This window comes from Perna viridis, chromosome 7 (assembly GCF_037379345.1).
Source record: "Perna viridis isolate PV_CMFRI_1.1 ecotype Kerala chromosome 7, ASM3737934v1, whole genome shotgun sequence".
Classification (NCBI taxonomy): Eukaryota; Metazoa; Mollusca; class Bivalvia; order Mytilida; family Mytilidae; genus Perna; species Perna viridis.
Window position 1 is genome coordinate 7,507,410 of NC_142451.1, and position 21,609 is coordinate 7,529,018.

General features: G+C 32.1%; 1 protein-coding gene across 3 annotated transcripts; it reads right to left on the reverse strand.

The window, feature by feature from the left end:
• Positions 1 to 284: 284 nt before the first annotated feature.
• LOC148611151 (uncharacterized) lies at positions 285 to 19,722 on the reverse strand. 3 transcript variants are annotated; one of them, XM_088591332.1, is made up of 11 exons: positions 19,544 to 19,722; positions 13,723 to 13,917; positions 12,855 to 13,067; positions 11,928 to 12,067; positions 10,821 to 10,968; positions 10,292 to 10,432; positions 7,908 to 8,120; positions 4,642 to 4,785; positions 4,006 to 4,077; positions 3,404 to 3,482; positions 285 to 2,266 (listed from the first exon to the last, which is right to left on the reverse strand). In XM_088591332.1, the coding sequence occupies exons 2-11, from the start codon at positions 13,739 to 13,741 to the stop codon at positions 1,834 to 1,836; spliced, it is 1,602 nt and encodes a 533-aa protein (XP_088447458.1). In that variant the 5' UTR covers positions 13,742 to 13,917; positions 19,544 to 19,722; the 3' UTR covers positions 285 to 1,833. The 3 variants fall into 3 exon arrangements, with proteins under 3 accessions (XP_088447458.1, XP_088447459.1, XP_088447457.1); XM_088591333.1 differs by having other exon boundaries at positions 13,723 to 13,819; positions 19,544 to 19,673; XM_088591331.1 differs by lacking the exon at positions 13,723 to 13,917 and having other exon boundaries at positions 19,544 to 19,713.
• Between the last annotated feature and the right edge of the window lie 1,887 nt (positions 19,723 to 21,609).

Sequence of the window (21,609 nt, forward strand, 5' to 3'; positions counted from 1 at the left end):
TTTCAATATACAGTAGAAGATTTCTATAAAAAACAAAAACGACAAAACCAAGGGCAAAACGTCTTTTTTTTTGTCTTGACAACTCTACTCCCGTTGTTTCAGTTAGATATATTTCCACTTGAGGCGTCAGAAAGTTTCGGAATTGTTTACGACAAGCAAGATCAAATGGATACTTTTCTAGAATACTTGCAAGCAATGATGGTGTACTTTTCTTTAAGACAGAAACACAGTGACTATACAGTTGTAAAGATCATGCGTATTGGAAGACAAATAAAAATAAACGCTAAATATTCTAACGATATATTAGTTATGAATAAACTCAGTTTGTCTTTGTGGTGTGTCTATTACATGTAAGGCATACATGTATTTGCCTCTACTGTCATGGAATCGTTATTCAGTTAACATCACAGGTAATCAACATTTCTGTCAATATGAATTCATGATCTACATATACATGTATGCTGAAATACGATAATAATATTCCGAGTTTCAATTGATTGGAATGTATGTTTGACAACATACGTTACCAATCTATATGTATTAGAAAACCATTAACCATTTCCTATTTAAGCAAATAAGGAACGAAAATTCTTGCAAAGTATCAATTTTATACACAATTTATATGTTTTTTCACCTCAAAAGTTCGACAACCGAACGGTTACCGTAGATTAAGATTGGCGAGGTGGCCTGTAATTGTTTCCGAATTAGAAAATAAAAAAAAAACGAATGTGTTGAGTTTTTGACATGATCTGTATAAAGACTGTTACTGAATTAAAAGACAACATTGTATGGAGCTACATGTATGTGTAAAGTGGGATGAATGAAATACAACGAAAATTAATAAATAAATAAATGATAAATATTTTACAAGCATATGAGTGAAATGAACTCAATCCATCCACGTGACCAAAAAAATTGGCAGTGAATTTCACGTTTAACGTTTTAAAAACGAATAAAACCACAAAGCCTGCACATTTATTTCATCCCACCAAGCAGTGACGATTCAGACTGGACTTTTCACTGAAATCTTCTTTTCAGTGGCGGGAAAAAAGTGGATTATATCGGGTTGGATCCTATGGGGTTAATTTCACGTATTTTTTGGGTAAATATTGACCCATGATAGGCTGAAACTCCCTTTTTATAAATCCCCTCTAATGATCCGCAACTATTTTTCTATGTCACTAAGATAGCGCCATATGTAGGCCGGAACTTTTACAAGTCTTTACATTTTGCATAATTATTGTCCTAACGTTTATGTGACAACTATTGATATTCTTATCATGGAATTTACATTGGATTACATGAACCAGAAAATTAGTACATTTTCATGAATAAATAAAATTAAGATTAATTACTATTAAGTCCGCACAATCGTTATAGCAACAATAAATACTTTTTATACGAAATTTATTGGCGAGTACACGACACTAGATCACTTGTAAAGTAAAGTCACTACTTTGTATCATTGTATGATCCACGCAAACGTTCTCGAAGTGTCGTTTGTCAGAACGTGTAAAGAACTTATAAATAAGAGTGGCTTCGGGGAGTAATCTCCTGAAATAAAGACTGGCTGTTTTATTATTGTTCACCACTCCACAACTTAATGCATAAAAAATAATCGCTCCGTCTGGTCTTTTGCCTCGGTTGTCCATATGCACACATTACTCTGTCGGCTCAAGTAGCAGATGTTTCAAGATGAATTGTATGCAGACTGACTCTTATGATATATTCACTCGAGCACATAAAGCATGTTACCATATTCAAATGTACAAATATATCTCCAATGCCGTTCCTCATTGGCCCCCTTTTCAATGCTACAGGTTATAATTACTATCATTGGATATCATTTGATGTTGTATAATCTGTTTGTATCATACTGTCATCAAAATGATCGATTTTCGAGACAGCATTATTTTTTTCTCTAGAAAACGTATAATAATTGCCTGATAATTGTGAGCAGGGTTTTTTATTGAACTGCAAGACGTCATACTCCTTTGTTATATCTGATATTCTGTTATAAACACGATATCCAACTTCGCTCGTACCAGTAATCGACCGTAATCTCTCCGAATATTTTATTGTTCCTTCAAAAGCAAGGCAATCGTAATATGTCTCGGTTGTGGAAGGCACTAGAACATTATTTTGGGATATTTGTACTTGTTCCTCAGGTCGTGATGTGTTCAGACTTATCGTATTATAAACACCTTCTTTTTCAAGAATAAAATAAAAATGCTCTTCTCTTAGTTTTATCTGCTTCCGTCTTTTTCTAATTAAAAAAAAAATAACAATAAAAGACATGAACTAATCCTGGATTAATACAGATAGATGTATAAAAAGTTAAAACCATACATTGTATTTATCATAGTGTACACATTCATCGAAACCTATCTACTCCTGCCAAGTTACATTTCAATTGATTTGAGTCCAAGGATAAAATGTGTTTTCGCAATGTATCCATCTTCTGAAATGACACAGATCAAAACTAATTAATCTGTAGATTATTTGTTTAAGAGTATTCCTGTCGTTTTTGATAACAAAGGGCAAACTGTTTATCAAATACATGTAGTTGGATAAAATTTGAAAAGTTTTCGGACGACGACGGACGCAAACTGATGGCACAAGTGATCTATGTGATGTAATAAATCTCCCAAATTGTGTTTTTACCAATGTTACTGTAAATAAAGCATTTATATGGCAAATATATATGGGAATCTCCCACGAAGTATATGCACTTTTAAAACAAAAACAATATATGATCATCTTCAGTTACAAAGAAATGAAAGTAGAATTGATCACGCAATTCATTTAACTTGATAAGTTACTTTAACAAAAAACAAATCTGCAAAGATTTCGATAATTATTAAGATAAACGTTACGAACAAGATAGATTTATGCATGGATTGCAAGTTATATATGAGTCACATCTTTCGTTTGTTTCCAACTGTTCTAAGTACAATAACATTTTTAATTCATTAAAATTTATCTATCTCAAAAGTTTATTTGAATTTAGTTTATGACTTTTAATGTTTTGATTTAAAATTACGATATGACAGAATCAAAAAGTAATTTTTATTTCTGAAAGTTGTTTCCCCAACTAGATCTGGATTTAGTACGTCTTTTTTAATTCATTTGTGCTATTGCTTCATTGTAACATTTTTGTTTTTTTTAAATGTAAATATGAAAAGAAAGTAATGAGTTTATGGTAGCTTTCTGAACATATTGTAATTGTATTAGGAAACTTTTTAAGTTACATTTAAATTTAATACGACAAATTTTACAAAAGGAAGCATACTGTTTCTACTTAAGTTTTTTTTGTTTAAAGATCTCGCATGTTATTAAGTTGAAATATAAAAATCAACATTTTGTGGTCGAAATAAATTGATACTACATGTATATTACTTACCTGTAATTTACAAAATAAACTGCCATTAACAGCGATACCACAATGACAACACCGGCAATGGATATTCCAACAGCAGCCTCTAAGATAAAACCCATACAAATACATAAAATACTATCATGTTCCCTTAACCGACGAAACACACACACAGGGCAAAAACCGGAAATTCCTTTGTTGTCCAAACTTAATCATTTAAAGAAAGAATTATAAGGCAGATGTGAACTGCTCTAAATTCCTATTTTCTGCCCAACAAAGTAGACAAGGGATATTATGAAGACAACCAACACAGATTTGATAAATTATCAAACATATAATGTATTTGAAATTATAGACCTTTGGATGTGAAGAAATGCCATTCATTCCATGGTCAGAAGGTGAGCACGGTTGAAAAAAAATCAACAAAATAATCTAATAAAAAAACATAAGCAAAAACATATAGAAATTCTATTTCCCCTCAAAAATAGAAAGAAAAAAATGTACTCATATTGTAATTGTTCTACTAATCAGCCTAGATGAATGTAACGAAGCTATGATAAAGACCCGTTTTAATAAGAAACCGGAAACACTTACTGATTGGATTGCTAAATTGATATGTAGTCACTTACCAAACAGGAAAGACGTAGACCCTAATAGACTCTCAGCTGATCTTAAAATCACATCAGATGGAGGTTGTTCTTCTGTAGATATTATTTATTTCATTTAACAGGTGCATATTTGTATTGTCACATGTACATTCGATGAACATATAAATTTCATAATATTAGTAATGATTTATTAATACTAAGTGTTTGTTCCATTTTATGTAGATGCAAAGTATTTAAAAAGCATTGTTACGTTTAGAGAGTTGAATTAAATCGTAACACCTTTAAACAAAAATGGTTAATAAGAAAAATGAAACTGGCGTGCAATTGTACAGGTTTATAAAAAGTTTTTACCAGTCTTTCTCCGTTTAACAAAGGCGTAACCCTACTCTTTCAGATACCTTAAAATATGAATTATAGCACCACTTCGCCAACAAATATCAACACACTAATTTTCAGATATGACTTTCCCGAGTAGTATTCTTTAGATCATTTATTGTGATCGTGTTTTTGGGGACTAATTTCAATTATATCAAAGATCGAACAAATGTCATCGGTTATTGCATCAATGATCTACATTTTTTTGCGCCCATCGTGAAATTTATACCACATAAGAGAATATTACACTATTGAATATCTGTAAAATTGACATTACAATACCTTTTGTACACAGAAATGGTAAGGTTTTATTACATGATCCCGGCTGAATGTTCCATTTTCCGTCTTCCTTTGTTATTGTTAGGCACCCAGTTCGTCGAGGTTCAACCTCTTCAGATCTGGGGAGTAAATCACTCACTACCTTACCTACGTTAGATGAAAATACATGATTGCATAAAAGTCCATAACTCCAAAATAATCAATTAAATAAAGACCATAAATCCACAATTAAATAGCAAAATAAAAAAGAATACGAAGGATGTAAAATTAGTAATAATAAAACAATACTAATACCTTAGATGAATAAAAGACAAGAAACGAACCAGGAAACAAATAAAAGCAAAGGACAAAAGACTAAGACCTATATGACTATAAGAAATAAGGAGAGATGAATGTTATATAGGTGTACTTAGGATGGTTATTTATCATTCAAAATATTATTTGCAGTATGCTTTGTACGTTTTCCGCGTATTAAAGTATGCTTTTTTGTGGAAAAAATGGTTCAAAGATTACAATTTGAAGCAATAGGAGTCCATAGTAATAATTATCTTTATCATTAAGTAAACTGTTCATATAGTGGTGTATGCATTTGTTTTTATGTACAAAGGAATACTTATGTGATAGCCAACAACTCCCCCAGAAACTAAAAGCAAACACTTAACATTTCATATAAGTTAAAAATCAATTTTATTCGTCAAATGTCGTCAATTTTAACAAATTATTTCTTCTTCCTCACATACAGTTGCGATCACTTTTAACCTCTCTTCGATTCTGTCAGGGCTTGCTGTCATAGAACAGTTCTGAACTGCTAGAAACTGTCCTGAACCACGACACATTTTGTCAAAATCTGTCAGGGCTTGCTGTCATAGAACACTTCTGAACTGCTAGAAACTGTGTCCTGAACCGCGACACATTTTGTCAAAATCTGTCAGGGCTTGCTGTCATAGAACAGTTCTGAACTGCTAGAAACTGTCCTGAACCGCGACACATTTTGTCAAAATCTGTCAGGGCTTGCTGTCATAGAACAGTTCTGAACTGCTAGAAACTGTCCTGAACCGCGACACATTTTGTCAAAATCTGTCAGGGCTTGCTGTCATAGAACAGTTCTGAACTGCTAGAAACTGTCCTGAACCGCGACACATTTTGTCAAAATCTGTCAGGGCTTGCTGTCATAGAACAGTTCTGAACTGCTAGAAACTGTCCTGAACCGCGACACATTTTGTCAAAATCTGTCACGGCTTTGGTCAAGCTCTGTCATAATCTGTCATAGGTCATGATACTCTCCTGTCATAATCTGTCATAGGTCATGATACTCTCCTGTCAGAAACTGATCTAGGTAGAACTATTCTTTTTGACATCATTCTGAATAGCATTATTTAGCCAATCATACATGTATAAGTTATATCCACTTCTAAATTACTGGGATAAGAAGAGCTTCTGACGTATTCTGACAGACTTTTCTGACTGAATTACAAATGTACTTGATTCAGCAAACAGAGGCGTAGTACCCATCTTTTGATTGGTACGACGGGAAGGAAGCATTGCTATGTTTGAACTTGTTTAGTTAATACACTGTTTTTTTCAATATATGTACGGCATGCAGTACCAACAAAAATTATTGGTACAAACCTAGCCTTACCTGCGGTACCAGGCACTACATCCCTGACTTTCAGAATTTTGACAAAAATTTAGGAATCATAGTTACATGTATACCCACATGACATAATATTGACATTTCTTTTACATTTTACACAAACTTGTTTAGTCCTTATTGCAAAAATACGTGATTTTTTTTAGAGACTGCAGAAATTTGTCGCAGTCACCATTATGAAACAGTGTACTAATAATGACAATTTTCAACTTTTCATACAATAATTTTAGACCCTTATGGAAATTTAAAGTGCTCCCCATAATGCATTTTACAAGAAAATGTCATATTTACATAATTTTGACTGAAATATATGTGTCACAGTCACCCACATGATAGTAAAATTAATAAAAAAATAACATTTTAATTATTTAGACCCTTGTGGAAATAACCAGTGCTCGCACCCATACTTTTTGCAAAAATATGTCATTTTCTAAAATTTGGCTGAAATTATTAATATGTCACAGTCACCAGTATCATACTTTAATTGAAAATTTTTGTAATAGTTTTAGACCCTTGTGGAAATTGAAAGTGCTCGCAAGGAAAAATGTCATATTTACATAATTTTGACAGAAATATATGCATCGCAGTCACCCGTATGTTCTACGATTAAGAAATTCAACATTTTATACAATAATTTTAGACCCTTTTGCAAATTGCAAGTGCTCGCACTCATACATTTTGCAAAATATCTCAATTTTTAGAATTTTGAAGTACACATGTGCCAGTCACCCATATGACAGTAATATTAAACAAAGTAGCATTTATCCAACAATTTTAGACCCTTATGGAAATTAAAAGTGCTAGCACTCGTACATTTTGAATGAAAATGTCGTACTCACATAATTTGGACTGAAATATATGTGTCACAGTCACCCACATGATAGTAATATTAAAAAAAAACATTTTATTCAATTATTTTAGACCCTTATGGAAATAACAAGTGCTCGCACTCATATATTTTTCAAAAAATATGTCAATTTCTAGAATTTAGACTGAAATATATATATCACAGTCACCAGTGTGACAATTTGTATATTTTATACTGTAATTTTAGACCCTTATGGAATTAAAAGTGCTTGTATTAACACATTTTGCAAAAAAAACAACATGTCATTTAAAAAAAATGATTGAAATAAAGTTTTCACTGTCAATACAGTTGATGACTTTACAGTTACTGTTAGAATTTTGATTGAAGAATTTATGTCCCAGTTATATGTAATACTAATATTGACACCTTTAACATTTTTACACTGATTTTAGACCAAACTGTTAATTAAAAGTATTTGCACTTATACAAACTACTTTAATTTTGAACTTTGTGAAAAATGACCGATTCAAGTATATTTTACACTTTGAACTGAATTATAGACCTGTAATTAAAATAATTCCAATTATTAATAACAGGTCTATGACATTTCTTTACATCAATCTACTGACATATTTGGTAACATTGTATGTTCCTCATTGCACTTCAAACATATTTGTTTAACTATAACACTAATTGCAATCCACTTTAACCCATTAAATCTGTCTTGTACAATAAAAATGAGGACAGAAAGTATATGTACGTCCTAGCTGATACTCTATTTTATATTAAGTTATTCTACTACTATCTTACTATTTAACCATCGCTGTCGTACTCTAGTAAGCGAAGTCCAAAAAAATGCTCCATTGAAGATCATGTCTGTTTCGTAAACTATGTCCTTCCCAACCAAGTGACCACCCATATTAGCGCATTTTCTTACTGCTTCAAACCAGGTTGCTTGCTCAGGTGACATGTAAAGACAAGGTGATTTGGTTTTCTGTATAAATTGGCATATTGTTTCATCAACTGAAATCAAATTTGTACATAAAAGTCAATAGCATGTCGGTTTAACTTACCATAAGATAAATTGAAAACTCGTCTTAAAAATAATATTCACAAATAATTTTACTGCAATAATGGTAATTCTTACAAAAACATTGTTTTAGGCAATGATTCCACATATTTTATCATTATAGAACAAAGAAACAAAAGTTGCTATGACAATCAAGAGACGATTGGTATGCTAGAGTTTTTTAATGACACTTTTTCCACAAAATATCGGCTTTCCAATGTGGACTTGTGTGTCCCTCTCCTAGCCGATCTTTCTCTTATTCATATGAATCGAAGTTTCTTCAAACCTTTGAGAAATTCAAAAAGATAGATCATATACATTCACATATGACTGTATTGACGATGTTTATTTTTTTCCATAAATAGAATGGATTCCGTTTATTTATCAACTAGAACTAGAAATTAAAGAAACTACTGACACAATTCCTCAGCGTCATGTTTAGATATTCACCTTGACAGTAGCCATTGTGGTAAAAAATATGAATATCGAGACGATTTTGATTTAAGGATTATAAAGCAGTAGTATCCAAGATTCTTCTGCATATTGAGTTTCTATTTAATCTCCGTTGTTAAGATATGCCAGAGCTAATAGCCACTATTCAAAATTCTTGATGCGTTAAAATTAACCGAGAGATAGCCTTTTATTATATCGATAGCAGTGTTTTATCGAATGTCTCAAGGGAAATAAATTTCGATATCTCATATTGTGAAATAAATTCGGTAATTTCACTATCGCACTTCCTACCCACAAAACGTCACAACTTTGATATCAATCCGCCAATCACATAATTTAAAATTCATGTTGAAATTATGGATAAATTATGAAGAAAATCTATATAATAAATAGGATAACCAATTGGTCTTGACAACTTTTGCCAAGAACGCTTGAGGATTTAACTCATGCCCAAAACAAGTTCCGCGCACTCGTTATGACTAGGCGTTCTTCGGCACTCGTGATAATATTTTGATTATTCACTCCTATCAATTAATGATCCTATTATTATACTAAGATTATAAAAATAAAAATGCGTCTCATATACCCTCCATAAAAGTTAATTTTCGATAACCAAATCTTGTTGAGAAATATTTGTTTCTGACAATAAAGGTTATAGAAGATGGAATTTCATAACATAAACAAATTACGTTTCTGTACTTGTATTTTATTACTGTCATCATGACTTTAACGTGTCTTCCCCATAAAGTTCAAAATCTATTTTTAAGGCATATTTCCTCAGTCGCAGCATCAGTAGTTTTCTATGTTTTAACTGCATTAAGTTCCTTCCTACTTTTTAAATATTGCTACTTTTACTTATTTATACACAAAAAGTGTTTTTCACTTCTGATTTTACCAACTTTGACCTGTTAATATTGCAATGGGCAATATAATAACGAGGAATATATACGATTTCGAAACATTGGTATAAAGAAGTTGGGAACAAAATGTTTTTAAACTTAGTTTTGTCAGTTGCACATAGTAAATTATTGTATCAAGTATGGTAGTTGAGTGATAGAACAATATGAATGAGAAATAGGCAATGGGGTAGGAGGAATGATTCATATGCACAAATTTTGTTGGTTGTGTATTACGTATAGATGCTACATTTTAGTACACATACAATAGAAAAATATACTTTGGGTAAAACTTTTTGGTGCTGGAATTGGTTTTCCATTTCAAAACTTTTGGTTTTGATAACTTGCATATAATTTGTTTTGGATTCAGACCGTCCATCAATCATGTTTGATTTAAATATTGCTGATGAAATCACGTATACAGCATATAGACATGTTCAGTTTTATATGATTGATACTTTTGTATTTAAATATTAATTTATTTTCATAATTCACACACAATTCACACATTCTGATCCAAGGCTTGTCTTTTGATAAAACATTTCACTTTTTTCATGAAAAAAATAATGGTTGATCCAACTAGGATATGAAGAGCCTAATTACAGACTTCAAAACATTTTAATTTCGGAGCAACAAAAAAATCACCTATATGCAAAACTTGACTATGAACAGAAATATAACTAAAATATATGTACTATATTCGAGCTTGTTAACCTCAAACAAAATCAATAGTAGTAATGAAAAAAACCAATTATAATATATGATATAGTGCTTACAAATTCTGCAGATATATTTATTTTTATTCCTACATCTATCATGAAACCACGTATACTGGTTCCCGTGATCTTTAGTCACTAACACACAATCTTCTCGAACATGCGCATTTGATGGTTCAAACAGCTTCCATTTAATGCTGTCTGAATTGAGAAACATAAATAGAAAGAAAAAATACAATTCAATACAATACAAAGAACAAAGAACAAAAATAAATACGTACTAGTTTGTAAATCAAATCTTCCCTTGCTTGTTGTGTCCCTTAGATCGTTTTGAAAGGCTATTGAAGTTATAACTTCGGTTATCACCACAATATTTCCATTTAAATATTGATACGGAAAACATGTTAAATTAGCAAGAATATCGAAAATATTACCTACTTTTTTTAAAGTTATTATTTCAAACTATTATGAGTGTATACTATAAAACGATTGAAATGGAAAAATTAACAAATCCGGTATTATATGAAATACGGTATTCATCAGCTATAACTTGTCCTCTAAATTTATATCATGCTTTCAGTAGGTTTACCATTGGCCCTGTACACTGTTGTAACAGTTGCATTTAATGATCCACAAATGTAATTATCATCCCCCGGGCATAGTGTATTACAATGTCGATCTATGACCTGCGTTGCCGTTGTAGCTAGCAAGTTGGGATAACAGATACACTGTCGTCCCTGAAAGTAAGTTAACATTGGTTTAATGATAAACCCAGTCTTTTAAATTTCAATTGCTGATCAAATAAAATTTTGTTGTAGATTGGTAATCAACGTTATATACCGTATTGTTTTACTATTCTACAAGTCGTAGGCAATGTAGCGTATGGTAGCTTGGGGAAACTGTTGCATATATGCTTACTAACTCATGACGTTAAATAGATCAAACATTTATAATTTAAACGTTATTGTTTTGAAGACAACTGTCGAGATTGAGATGGACAGCTAATTTTATCAATTATAAATGTCAGCAATGATAAAGAAAATCAATTGTATCATTATAGAATATCTATTAGGTCTGAAATAATGTAAATGACAATAATATGGTCCCGCGTTGTTTATATAAACATGCCTAAATATTGAGGTTTGATGTAAAATGAAAATCAGGAAAACCATCAAAAAACAAACTACTAGATAAGACAAAAAATAGACTCAAGCAACAAAGAACATGATAAAACCAAAATAATACGTACATAGAAAGAAGTAATGAGCAAGCGGACTTCACTAAAAACTAGGACTAGGTGCTCCAGTAGAGTAAGGTAAACTCATCGGGACATGATGAGAACCTGAACCGATCCGTGCAACAAACATTGCGATCGGTCATCAGTCACCGATCAATTTCCGGTCAGTCATCGATCCGTCAAACAGATCCATCAAACCGGGGATCGCATCACGTGGCCGCAGACCGGTCACCGTATTTTACGGTTTATATTGTTTTTTTTGTCAATTTTACACATATTTACATAATGTTATAGATTTGAACATCAATTCATACTTTTATTTTACATTTCTTTTATTTTAAACAGATCTTACATCATTTTACATAACAAAATGGCGATCAGACCGGTCATCGGTCATCGATCCGTCAAATCGTTGCGCGGATCGGTTCAGGGACTGTATGTGTAGTTGCCACATCTTACCGACAGTGCAGCATACGGCATATCTCGATGGTTTTTGCAATAGCTCATGCAGAGGGAAGGTTGATTTTCTACAAAATCCTGTTTAATGGCGAATGAAGAATTGAAGCACCCCACTGCATCCTCAACCAACTTACTTTTGTCTAAAATTAATACAAATATAAAGGTTATCCCTCTGGAATGTGTAATGTACTTAAACAGATATGATGCACATTAATGCAGCCGTCACGGCGAGGCAGAAGTGTTGGTTTTGTTTTGTTAATTATTATACATAATATAACATGTAATTAATTTTATCTATTGCATCTCAATCTTTCAGTATAACTTGTTTTGATTATTCCTTAAAGTGTTTTTACTACTTGTTTTATTTATGTAAATAATTATTCAACAAATAAGCACACAACAATTCATGCTTTGTCTATTACATTTATTAGTATTTTATATTAAATGTCCTGTCATAATCATTTAATGAACTATTTTTAGATAAAAATCAAATCATGTGAAAACACAATCAGCAAATGATTTCAATGTCAACTACATTGTAGCTGGCAAACTTTCAAAAAGTCAAATAAAATATGTAATCACGTTTTAACGATACCGTTACTTATACAGCAGGCTTATTGTAAAATTGGGAGTGTATGTAAAATATTATTTGAAAAAAAAAACCTAACTGCCATTTGAAATGCAGATCGCATGAATCATGATTCTATTTCATGTTTTAATTTTTTAAAAGCCAAAGTAGCTAGAAAAATGGATGTATTAATTTATTTATAAAACTTTACAACATCATAAGGTCATCTTTGCTATTTTAATATCAAACAGTAAAAGAATACCACATAACGTTTTAATCAATAGGAATAGCCCATTCTTCTTTTATATGAAATGTCTAAAATAAATCCGATATAAATTTATAGCATTTTAAGTTGTTACCATCATTCCAGAAGAAGAACTTCCGTCTTTCTTTTCCACCAATCCAGAAAGATGTACCCTCTTCAACGTCTAACAGTCTCGTTACATTATTAAAATCATCTACGTTATGAATAATATACAAGGAATTTCCTGTATCTTTACATGATTTTAAAGCAAGTGTCCATTTCAGCTGGGTTTTGTTGATGTATAACGTGGAAACAGGTAAAACAATAGCTGAAAAATATGGAATAGTACTCATAATATTACCGTGTGACAGTAAATGATTGAGAAAATGATTAAGCACATTAACTGACAAAGACACAATGAAGAGACATAAATCATTTCAACAACTAAATATGAAAGAGCGAAGAGAACTTGTTGTTCTGAAAGGGTTATTGAAATGTAATAAAATAATCACCAAACTGATAAAATCTGGGCAATAGTCAAAAGCAATAGTCAAAAAGGAATAGTCAAAAGGAATAGTCAAAAAGGAATAGTCAAAAGGAATAGTAAAAAGGACAGTCGGTGTAACAAATAGCAAAAGACAACTTTTTATTCACTTCTGTGGCATAAAAAGCATTTATATCGAAGTCAACTGATGTCAGCAGGTGTAAGATCGGAGACATTGCCCTGGGAGCCAAGGGAATAGAGAATTTTAAAACCAAAGAATATGATTAATAATCATAGAAGCATTTCAAATATTTTTATGTTCGGAGAAGTATTTCCACATAACCGTAAACAAGATTGAGGTAAAAGGCCAATGTGAAAGTACATCTATATCAAGTTAAAACCAGGAAAGTTAGTCCTGCTTCGTTTACAGTTAATTATTTTCGGTATATTACATTATCTCCGACTTGGAGCAAATGCGAGCTTCTGATTGGTTGGCTACCTGTCGGTACAAATTCCATGCACCCAGCTGGTTGCTAACTTCGTGGGCGTATTGCTTCTTTGCTGTTAATGATGTCAAAATGGCATGTATGCTATTCCTTGAAAAAATATATTGAGTTCTTTTAAATCTGTGATCTGCATTGGAACGTTGTATATATGAAGTCAGAATTTGACGTCATTTTCTGCTGAGCCATCACTTTTCCAAAAGAAGATAAAACAACATAAAACAGAATTAAAACTAATAAAAACTACATATTCTGAGGTTGGTACATGTACCAAATGTACAACCTCGACCTGGTAAAAAGGGCATTTTGTACATGAAAATCATATAATTGTTTGTGCGCAATGTCGATGTAATTGCAATTTAGCTCATTTCTGATGACAAAAGAACCGATTTTTAGCCTTTCACTCTTGTAAGCTGAAATAAAACCGTTACCTATGTATTACACGCGGGCAAGGGCAGTCCAGATGTACTTTCAAGTGGTACAATTCCATACACCATGATAATAAAGTAGGTAACTGATAATATAAACAGGCAACATAAAATTGCCACAGGTAAAAATTGGTGAAAGTACAGAAGATAAATAGAATAAATGAGTGAAAATCATAGGATTTGAATACAATTTAAATAAAAGTAAAACGACACTTAATGCCGACGGAGCCAAAGAGAAAATATGCCTAAATCGTGGAGTCTGTTGGAAAGTTCAAAATGAAAACGAAACAAAAAAGTATGAAGTGCATAAAGTATACGTGAGGGTGTTATGAAAATACAGCATTTATAATATGTTTGTCAGAAATATGATATTTCTCAAATTATTTGGATATCGAATAGAAAACTTTCATAGGCCGCGGATTTATAAGACATATTATTTCATAGCCTGTCTTTCAGCATGCGCAGGTAATTGATTGGTTCACATCAGAAGATTGCAAATAAAGAATTATTGTAATATTTAAAGTAGCAAATGTCTTCAAAGTCCATAACAGCCTTCAATCTTTTAGAAAATGATATTTATGATAGAAATACCAATAATAATTGGGGGGGGGGGGGGTTGGGTTGATGTTAAATAGGTAATGAGATTAGCAAAACAGTTTAACAGGATTCTTTTAGAAAATACTTACCGTCATTATTATCCACTTAATATTTTTTCATTACTAAATCGATTCCTAAATTACCATTAAGACATACTGGGTGCATTTATACTTTGAAATTTTTGATGCCACTGCTAGTAAACCAAGCCCACGAGGGTATACACCAACCCAGTAGTCAACTTGTCTATTCCCCATTTATATCAGATTTTATTTATCACATTTATGAAAATTCGCAAAGTACTTAAGACACTGAGGATTGATTCCCTTTTCTGTATATGGTAAAAACCTATCTATGATGCATTTGGCTTCCTATTTCTGTAGTATTGGTTTTGAGTACTCCTCTTGTTTACAATAAAATTTTGGGTTTAGATCTTCCTATTTCTTTTTATTCCAATGCTGCTGATGAGAGCATGTGTACAGCATATTGAAGTTTGCAATAAATGCGATTGGTTATTTTGTAATTTAAAAGTAAATTGACATAAATTTATACTTCTCATTCTCTATATAAAAGTGATCAAGTATTTAAAACTTTGCACGTTTTGTAAACCACTGCCAGCTCTTTAAATACGGTTACGTTTGTATTATCCTGTTGAGTGTTGAGAGACCGATATTCACGTTTTTAGTGTGTTTTACTTGAGTGCATCATAAAGGAAAAACACAATTAAGATTTGTTGATGAGTTTTTATTATATGTATAGAAAAAAACCACCCAATATTTTTAGACATCTTACTAGACATGCATTATCTTACAAATAAGAAACAGAGTTATGAACTTCATTTTGACATTCAAAGCATTGGGTATTTCTGCATGCTATCCTAATTGTCATGCTTAATGCAAAGTGAATTTATCGTCGTAGCATTGAGAGAATCACAAAGGTATTTGTTTTAAAAAGACCCCAATTGTGCAGATACATAAGGATTGATTATGATATTATCCCTTTGAATATAAAAAAAACAATGTAACACAAACTTTAACCATGGACGTGACGAATGTCAAGACACAGAGTCCTAAAATTTAAAACTCGCCTTGGCAGAGGAAATATTAAGAAAATACTTCAAAACAAATTAATGCTGTGAATTAAAACTGAGACCAATGCTCAATATGTTGATACCACGACTTCTTCATTTGATCACTTGCACCTTCTAGCCTCAAAATTGATTTGGGTCAAAATCGAAATAAAAATGATGGTGCATAATGGTAATATGTAATGACGTTTCTCTGAACATTAAATTCCATTCAGTTGTATAGAACGACTCACTGATTCACGGGAATGATTAAGTTCGTGTTAAATGACCACTTAAAGCCTCAACAAACTTTAGATCAAAATCTAAATAGAAAGTGTACATATTCAATACATAAAAAAAGATTCACTTAAACGAAGGAACATCGTTTAGCTAGATCCTTCAATTTCAGTTTCCGCTGTAAAGATAACGTATTATCGTTGAACAATCCTAGTTTCGGGGATTTTATCGTCGTATCTATCCCAAAGAACTTGAGGTAAATTATACAGACACTGCGTCTGTAGTACCCTTTACCTTATGTTCTTTGGGGTAGATGCGTCATCTACATAGGAAACTGTGATTAAAACATGTAGCTAAACGATTTTCATTATTTCTGATCAGATTAGCTATAACGTCAGCCTCATAGGAGTGAAGGAATAGGTCAGCAAGTCGAGGAACACAATTTGTTTTCATCGGAATGCCGACCACTTGTTGAAAATCGTGTCCACCACACTGGACAAATATATTGTCGATAAAACATTCTAGTATTTCGAAATAATCTTTTTCTGTATATTTGGAAGATGACAACTTTACGACAAAGGCGACGACTTTTCATTCTGTATTGTCACCTTTCCTTTCATTTGTGGCAATATCAGCACATGCGTATGGAGTTGTATATCACAATTCGTATGTATGCCAAAGCCTGCCGTAACTACACAGGCTTTTTGTACCAGGCTAAATTTCTTACAATTATGCCTTTGGGCAGAGGTTATGTTGCTACAAGATTGAAGTCATCACTACAGAAGTTTTATGGTTGTCATCATGAATTTATGGATCGTTAAAGTGTATCCATCTGCACAATGATTACTAATTTGTGTCATAGTTTTCCGTTTTCCTTCCCTCTTTCGTCTCCTTTGGACTTGACTTTTTACGGGCAACTCGCTGGGTGGTTTCTAGAGTACTCGATCGGTGTACCTGGTCCATGCTTCCGGTTTTTAGTGGAGTCTGAGTCACTCATTTATTTTTGTTACTTTGTATGTGTTATTTTGTGTTCTTTGTTATGTGTGTCTGTTTTCGATGTCTGGCCGTTGTCCCTGCATTATATCAGTTTGATTTCCGCTTGAATATTGGGATCCTTGATAACTCTTTCATTGAAAGAGTAATCAAAGGAACCTAGGTTATAGCGGTAATCAAAAGAATGTAATCCAGGGACAAAGACCAGACATGGAAAACAGACATAAACAACAAAGTCCATCAAATTCCATTCAGTGGTGAAGGATAAGTAACGGATAAGATGTAATCCCTTCCATGTTATGGAAGAGTACACGGGCACCCTTCTCACTATATACCCCAATATTCTGTGCATCTGAGGGTTTAAAAGCAATGGTGTTTTTAAAGTCTACAAAGGATTGTAACCTAAGACGACAATGCACCACCCACTCTAGCCTTTTTACAAGGACCTGCATTTATGATATCTCCTTTTGTAGATAAACAATCAGCACGCAAATATTCATAGACGCAAGGGTTAAAGTTGAGATTTTCGACACAGATACCTTATCTTTGAATCAAACAAGAAGGATGTCCGTTAAGAGTATGGCAGTTCATTTGGTTGTATTAAAAATGCAATTTTAATGATGCGATCACTGACGTCAAGTTGTTGAACACGGTACCATATAACCGCTCTTTTTTACTTATTATATCAATACTAAGACAAAAAGAGACTAACCTTAATCGCTATAGCCTTACAAGAAAAATGAAAAAGATGACCTAAGATTAAAATTAGAAATAGCAAACTGGATTAAAAAGTGAAAATCAGAAGTTTTAGCTAGATAAAAATGGCAATGACAAACCAGGTTAAAGAAAGCCAGAGCTTATAAAGGACGTTGACGTATAATATAGATCAAATGTGTTGCTGTTTAAAACAGTGTTTTATAGACGCATGAAAATGATTCGAAGAAAGAAATGTGGTATTTAAAATTGTCGTTAACAAGTTATTAAAACTTGTTTACGACAATTTTAAATACCGCATTTAAATCATGCAACTACCTGATTGCTCGTACGTGAGTTTTTATACAACGTTCAGAATACATAAATTATCTTTTTTTTCAATTGGAAATGGTGACTGGGACAATTGGGAAGGGAGAATGAGTACTTTGGATGCTATATAGTGTTAGTGGGGTGTTTATACAGGAGCTGTCTGTATAATATAAGTGATTTCTGATTGCGAGCCATTAAAATAATAATTAAAGCATACCGCGTAGGAGATAAATACATAATGTAGTATTTTCGAATACACTGCACTAATAAAATAGACGGCCACGTATTTGTCAATGTTTAGTTTACGAGACATTTGCGTCCCGTTTATTTGCTTTATAAATGTATAATTCAACATTAGAGAACTAAAGTGCTTCAAAAAGAAGAAATCCGATATGGTCTTTTTTTTTTACAAAATACTTGATTTATATGAAATAATAGTTGATTATTAAATTTAATATGGAAAAAATCTATACTTATATCACGATCATTTTTAAGTGAGTACTTGACTTCGCTATTTTAAGTTATCAAAGAGTATAGTGTTTCATTTATAATGTATGTTATTTCAATACGCTGAACTGAAGTCCTGGGCGCTGATTTGTTTCAATAAGATAGAACAAATCAAAATCATCGCTTATCTGAAGATCACTATATCCGCCATACTAGGTCATGCATGTTCCAGTTTCTCTTTCTCATGAACAACCTCCCTCCTTTTCAATTTCAGTTTACTTTTGTGTTGCGCAACTATTTCGCTGTACCTATTTATAATGTTGTATTGGGGCCAGCTGCAGCCTGTCCAGTGATGTGAGGGTTCCCTCGTCATTCATTGGTGGTCTTGAGCTGACATTTTTCATCACGGCGGGTTGTTTCGTCTTTAACATATTCACCATATCCACTCTCATTATATGTACAGATACCTTTGATTTTGTAATGTGATGTCAAAGTTCATCAAACACATATTTGATGAACACTACATAGTGGTGTGGTTTATAAGATTGATATGATGAAATCAATTAAAATACTTAAAAACCCTGTATAATGATGTTTATCTCATTATGTTGATTTTCACATTTTCATGTATTTATAATATATCATCGACCAAATCGAAATATTGCATATTCAACATCTCGACAAAACACTATCTGCATTATTACATCCATTGTATCATGACAATTCAATTTGGCACATATAATAAGTACATTTAAATCTTAATACAATTACAATATATGGGACAAACTGGCTCTACTATATTAAAACATTAAACTATGGTAGAACACAGGTTGATTTAATTTGAACATTTATAAGTAGATAAAACGTATCGCCTAAGACTGTCCATACTCAGTTAATAAAATATCTTCTGCCGAAACGGCCAATGTTCAAGGTATGAATAAATTTTAGTTGTTTTTATAAGAAAATGACAAAAGGCATACACGTGAGTAAATGTTTTCCATGAACTAATGTCTAAAAAATACTACTTACAAAGTAAATGAAATATAATTCCGAAACACATAATAAAGTCCATTTTAGTTTACATGTGTTTTCATATCTATGATGTACTTGTTTATCTTGTAATCGTGCCTCTAAATTGTGGACTAAGAGCATAACCAAGTATTGTCATTGTAAAGTCTTATGATCTGAATTACTTAAAGATGAACTATAACTGTGTACGTATCATATGCTTTGTGATGTACTTACAATTACGGAAGTTTCTTGTTAACATAAGTAGTGACAAATTAAGAAGAAATCCCAAGTCATACTGAATCGATCCATGAAACTAGATTTGATGTTGTAAAGTTTTAATGTTTTACAGACATACACAACAAAGAACACAAAGTAACTAAAATCAAACATACAAAGTAGCAAAAGCACATGAGCAACTCGGACTCCACTAAAAATGGGAGCATGGACCAGGTGCACCGGTAGGGTAAGCGTCCTCTGCTTTTCTAGAAACACCCGCGGAGTTGCTCATGTGGGGGAAAAAGTTTCAATATATCTATATATATAATTTTTCTTAAGGTATGATCCTGAAAAATTCGAAAGATCTGTTGGAGACAATCAGTTCAAGACTATTATCTGAATATAATAATATTAAAACCTATGATTTTTCAACACTGTATACTTCTATTCCCCATACCAGTTAAAATCCCGACTTAAAAACATTATACATCGTTGTTTTTTTAAGAAAAGAGCCGTTTTTCTTCATCTTGACTTTTCACACATAAATAGGTTTTATTAAAACGTGTAGAATGTTTGATTTTGACGATTTCTTTTTTATTTTGTTCCGGTAAACACATGTATTAAAGAAAATTTGATGCATTATGGACAGTTTTCAAGTTATAAAGGTTCAAAGGAACCACACCCCAAAAATTCAACTTTTTACATTTGGTCTGATTTCAATATTTTTATTTGATTCCTAATGAGAATCACGGCCTGCATATTTTAATCAGATCATAGATATATCTGTTATGGTTTTTGAGTTAAAAGGGCTAAAGGAGCCATACCCGACACAATTTACTTTTTTATTTTGGTCTTATTTTGAATTTTTGTATTTCAATTTTAAATTTTGTGCAATATAGTGGCAAAACCAATTGTGTCCATAAGGAATTGTAAGTCCCTATACCCAAATATGTAAAAAAAACTTCAGTATGTCAAAAACTAATACTGTGCCCACACTTATGCCAGCTGTTCAGGGTTCGACTACTACAGTCGCATCATGATGCCCTCTGCTAAGCTTTTCGTTTTAATTCTGATACTGGATACTTTGAAAACGGGAGGTTACTGGTACATTTTTTGAAAACGTACATTACAAATTGTAATTATGGTGTTTATTCATATTTAAAGTACCATTACCTTTACAGTTATTTTTGTTAGGGCTTATAGAAGTTACCTTAATGAATTATTTAACATTTTTTTGACAATGAATTGTAAATCTTTGAAACATGCTAAAGATTACTTGTGAATCTAATGTTTACAGTATATGCCATCTATGTACTGTACACATATAATGTTAGCTTAACTAATAACATTATGTTAGTTTCCATTATGACAAAAATATGTGTGTAATATAATGTTATTGACTTGTTTGACACTTTTTAAAGAAGATACGGCATGCAATGTATCAATTTTCTTACATTTTGATGAATTGTAAAAGAATAAAAGCCGAATAACAAATCAAAATGTAAAGAAATTTACATGTACATTTTTACTTATAATTCAGTCTAATTCAATTTTGGAAGAATTTCATAACCCATGATACATTGCTGCATCCATACACAATAACAGAAGCAAATGAGCAACTCGGACTCCACTAAAAACTGGGATTTAACGATGTTTTTCATCCGTTATACGGATGTATTATTCATATAAAACCGTTTCACGAATAAATTGTACGGACGTAAAACGTCAGTGGTCCTAAACGTTAAAACTATCCGTGTTGTACGGACGATTTATAGATGTTTTACATCCGTTATACATCTCTCGCTATTTCGCCTGTGTATAACCAATCTAAAATATTTCAAGATACATAGGAAAATCCAAGTATTTTT

Coding starts and splice junctions, on each gene's coding strand:
- LOC148611151 (XM_088591331.1), bottom strand. CDS start 19,586: ATGGACTTTATTATGTGTTTCGGAATTATATTTCATTTACTTT. Junction 8,121..10,291: donor TAAATATATCTGCAGAATTT/GTAAGCACTATA, acceptor ATTTGATTTCAG/TTGATGAAACAATATGCCAA. Junction 2,267..3,403: donor GTTTATTTTGTAAATTACAG/GTAAGTAATATA, acceptor TTTTTTAATTAG/AAAAAGACGGAAGCAGATAA.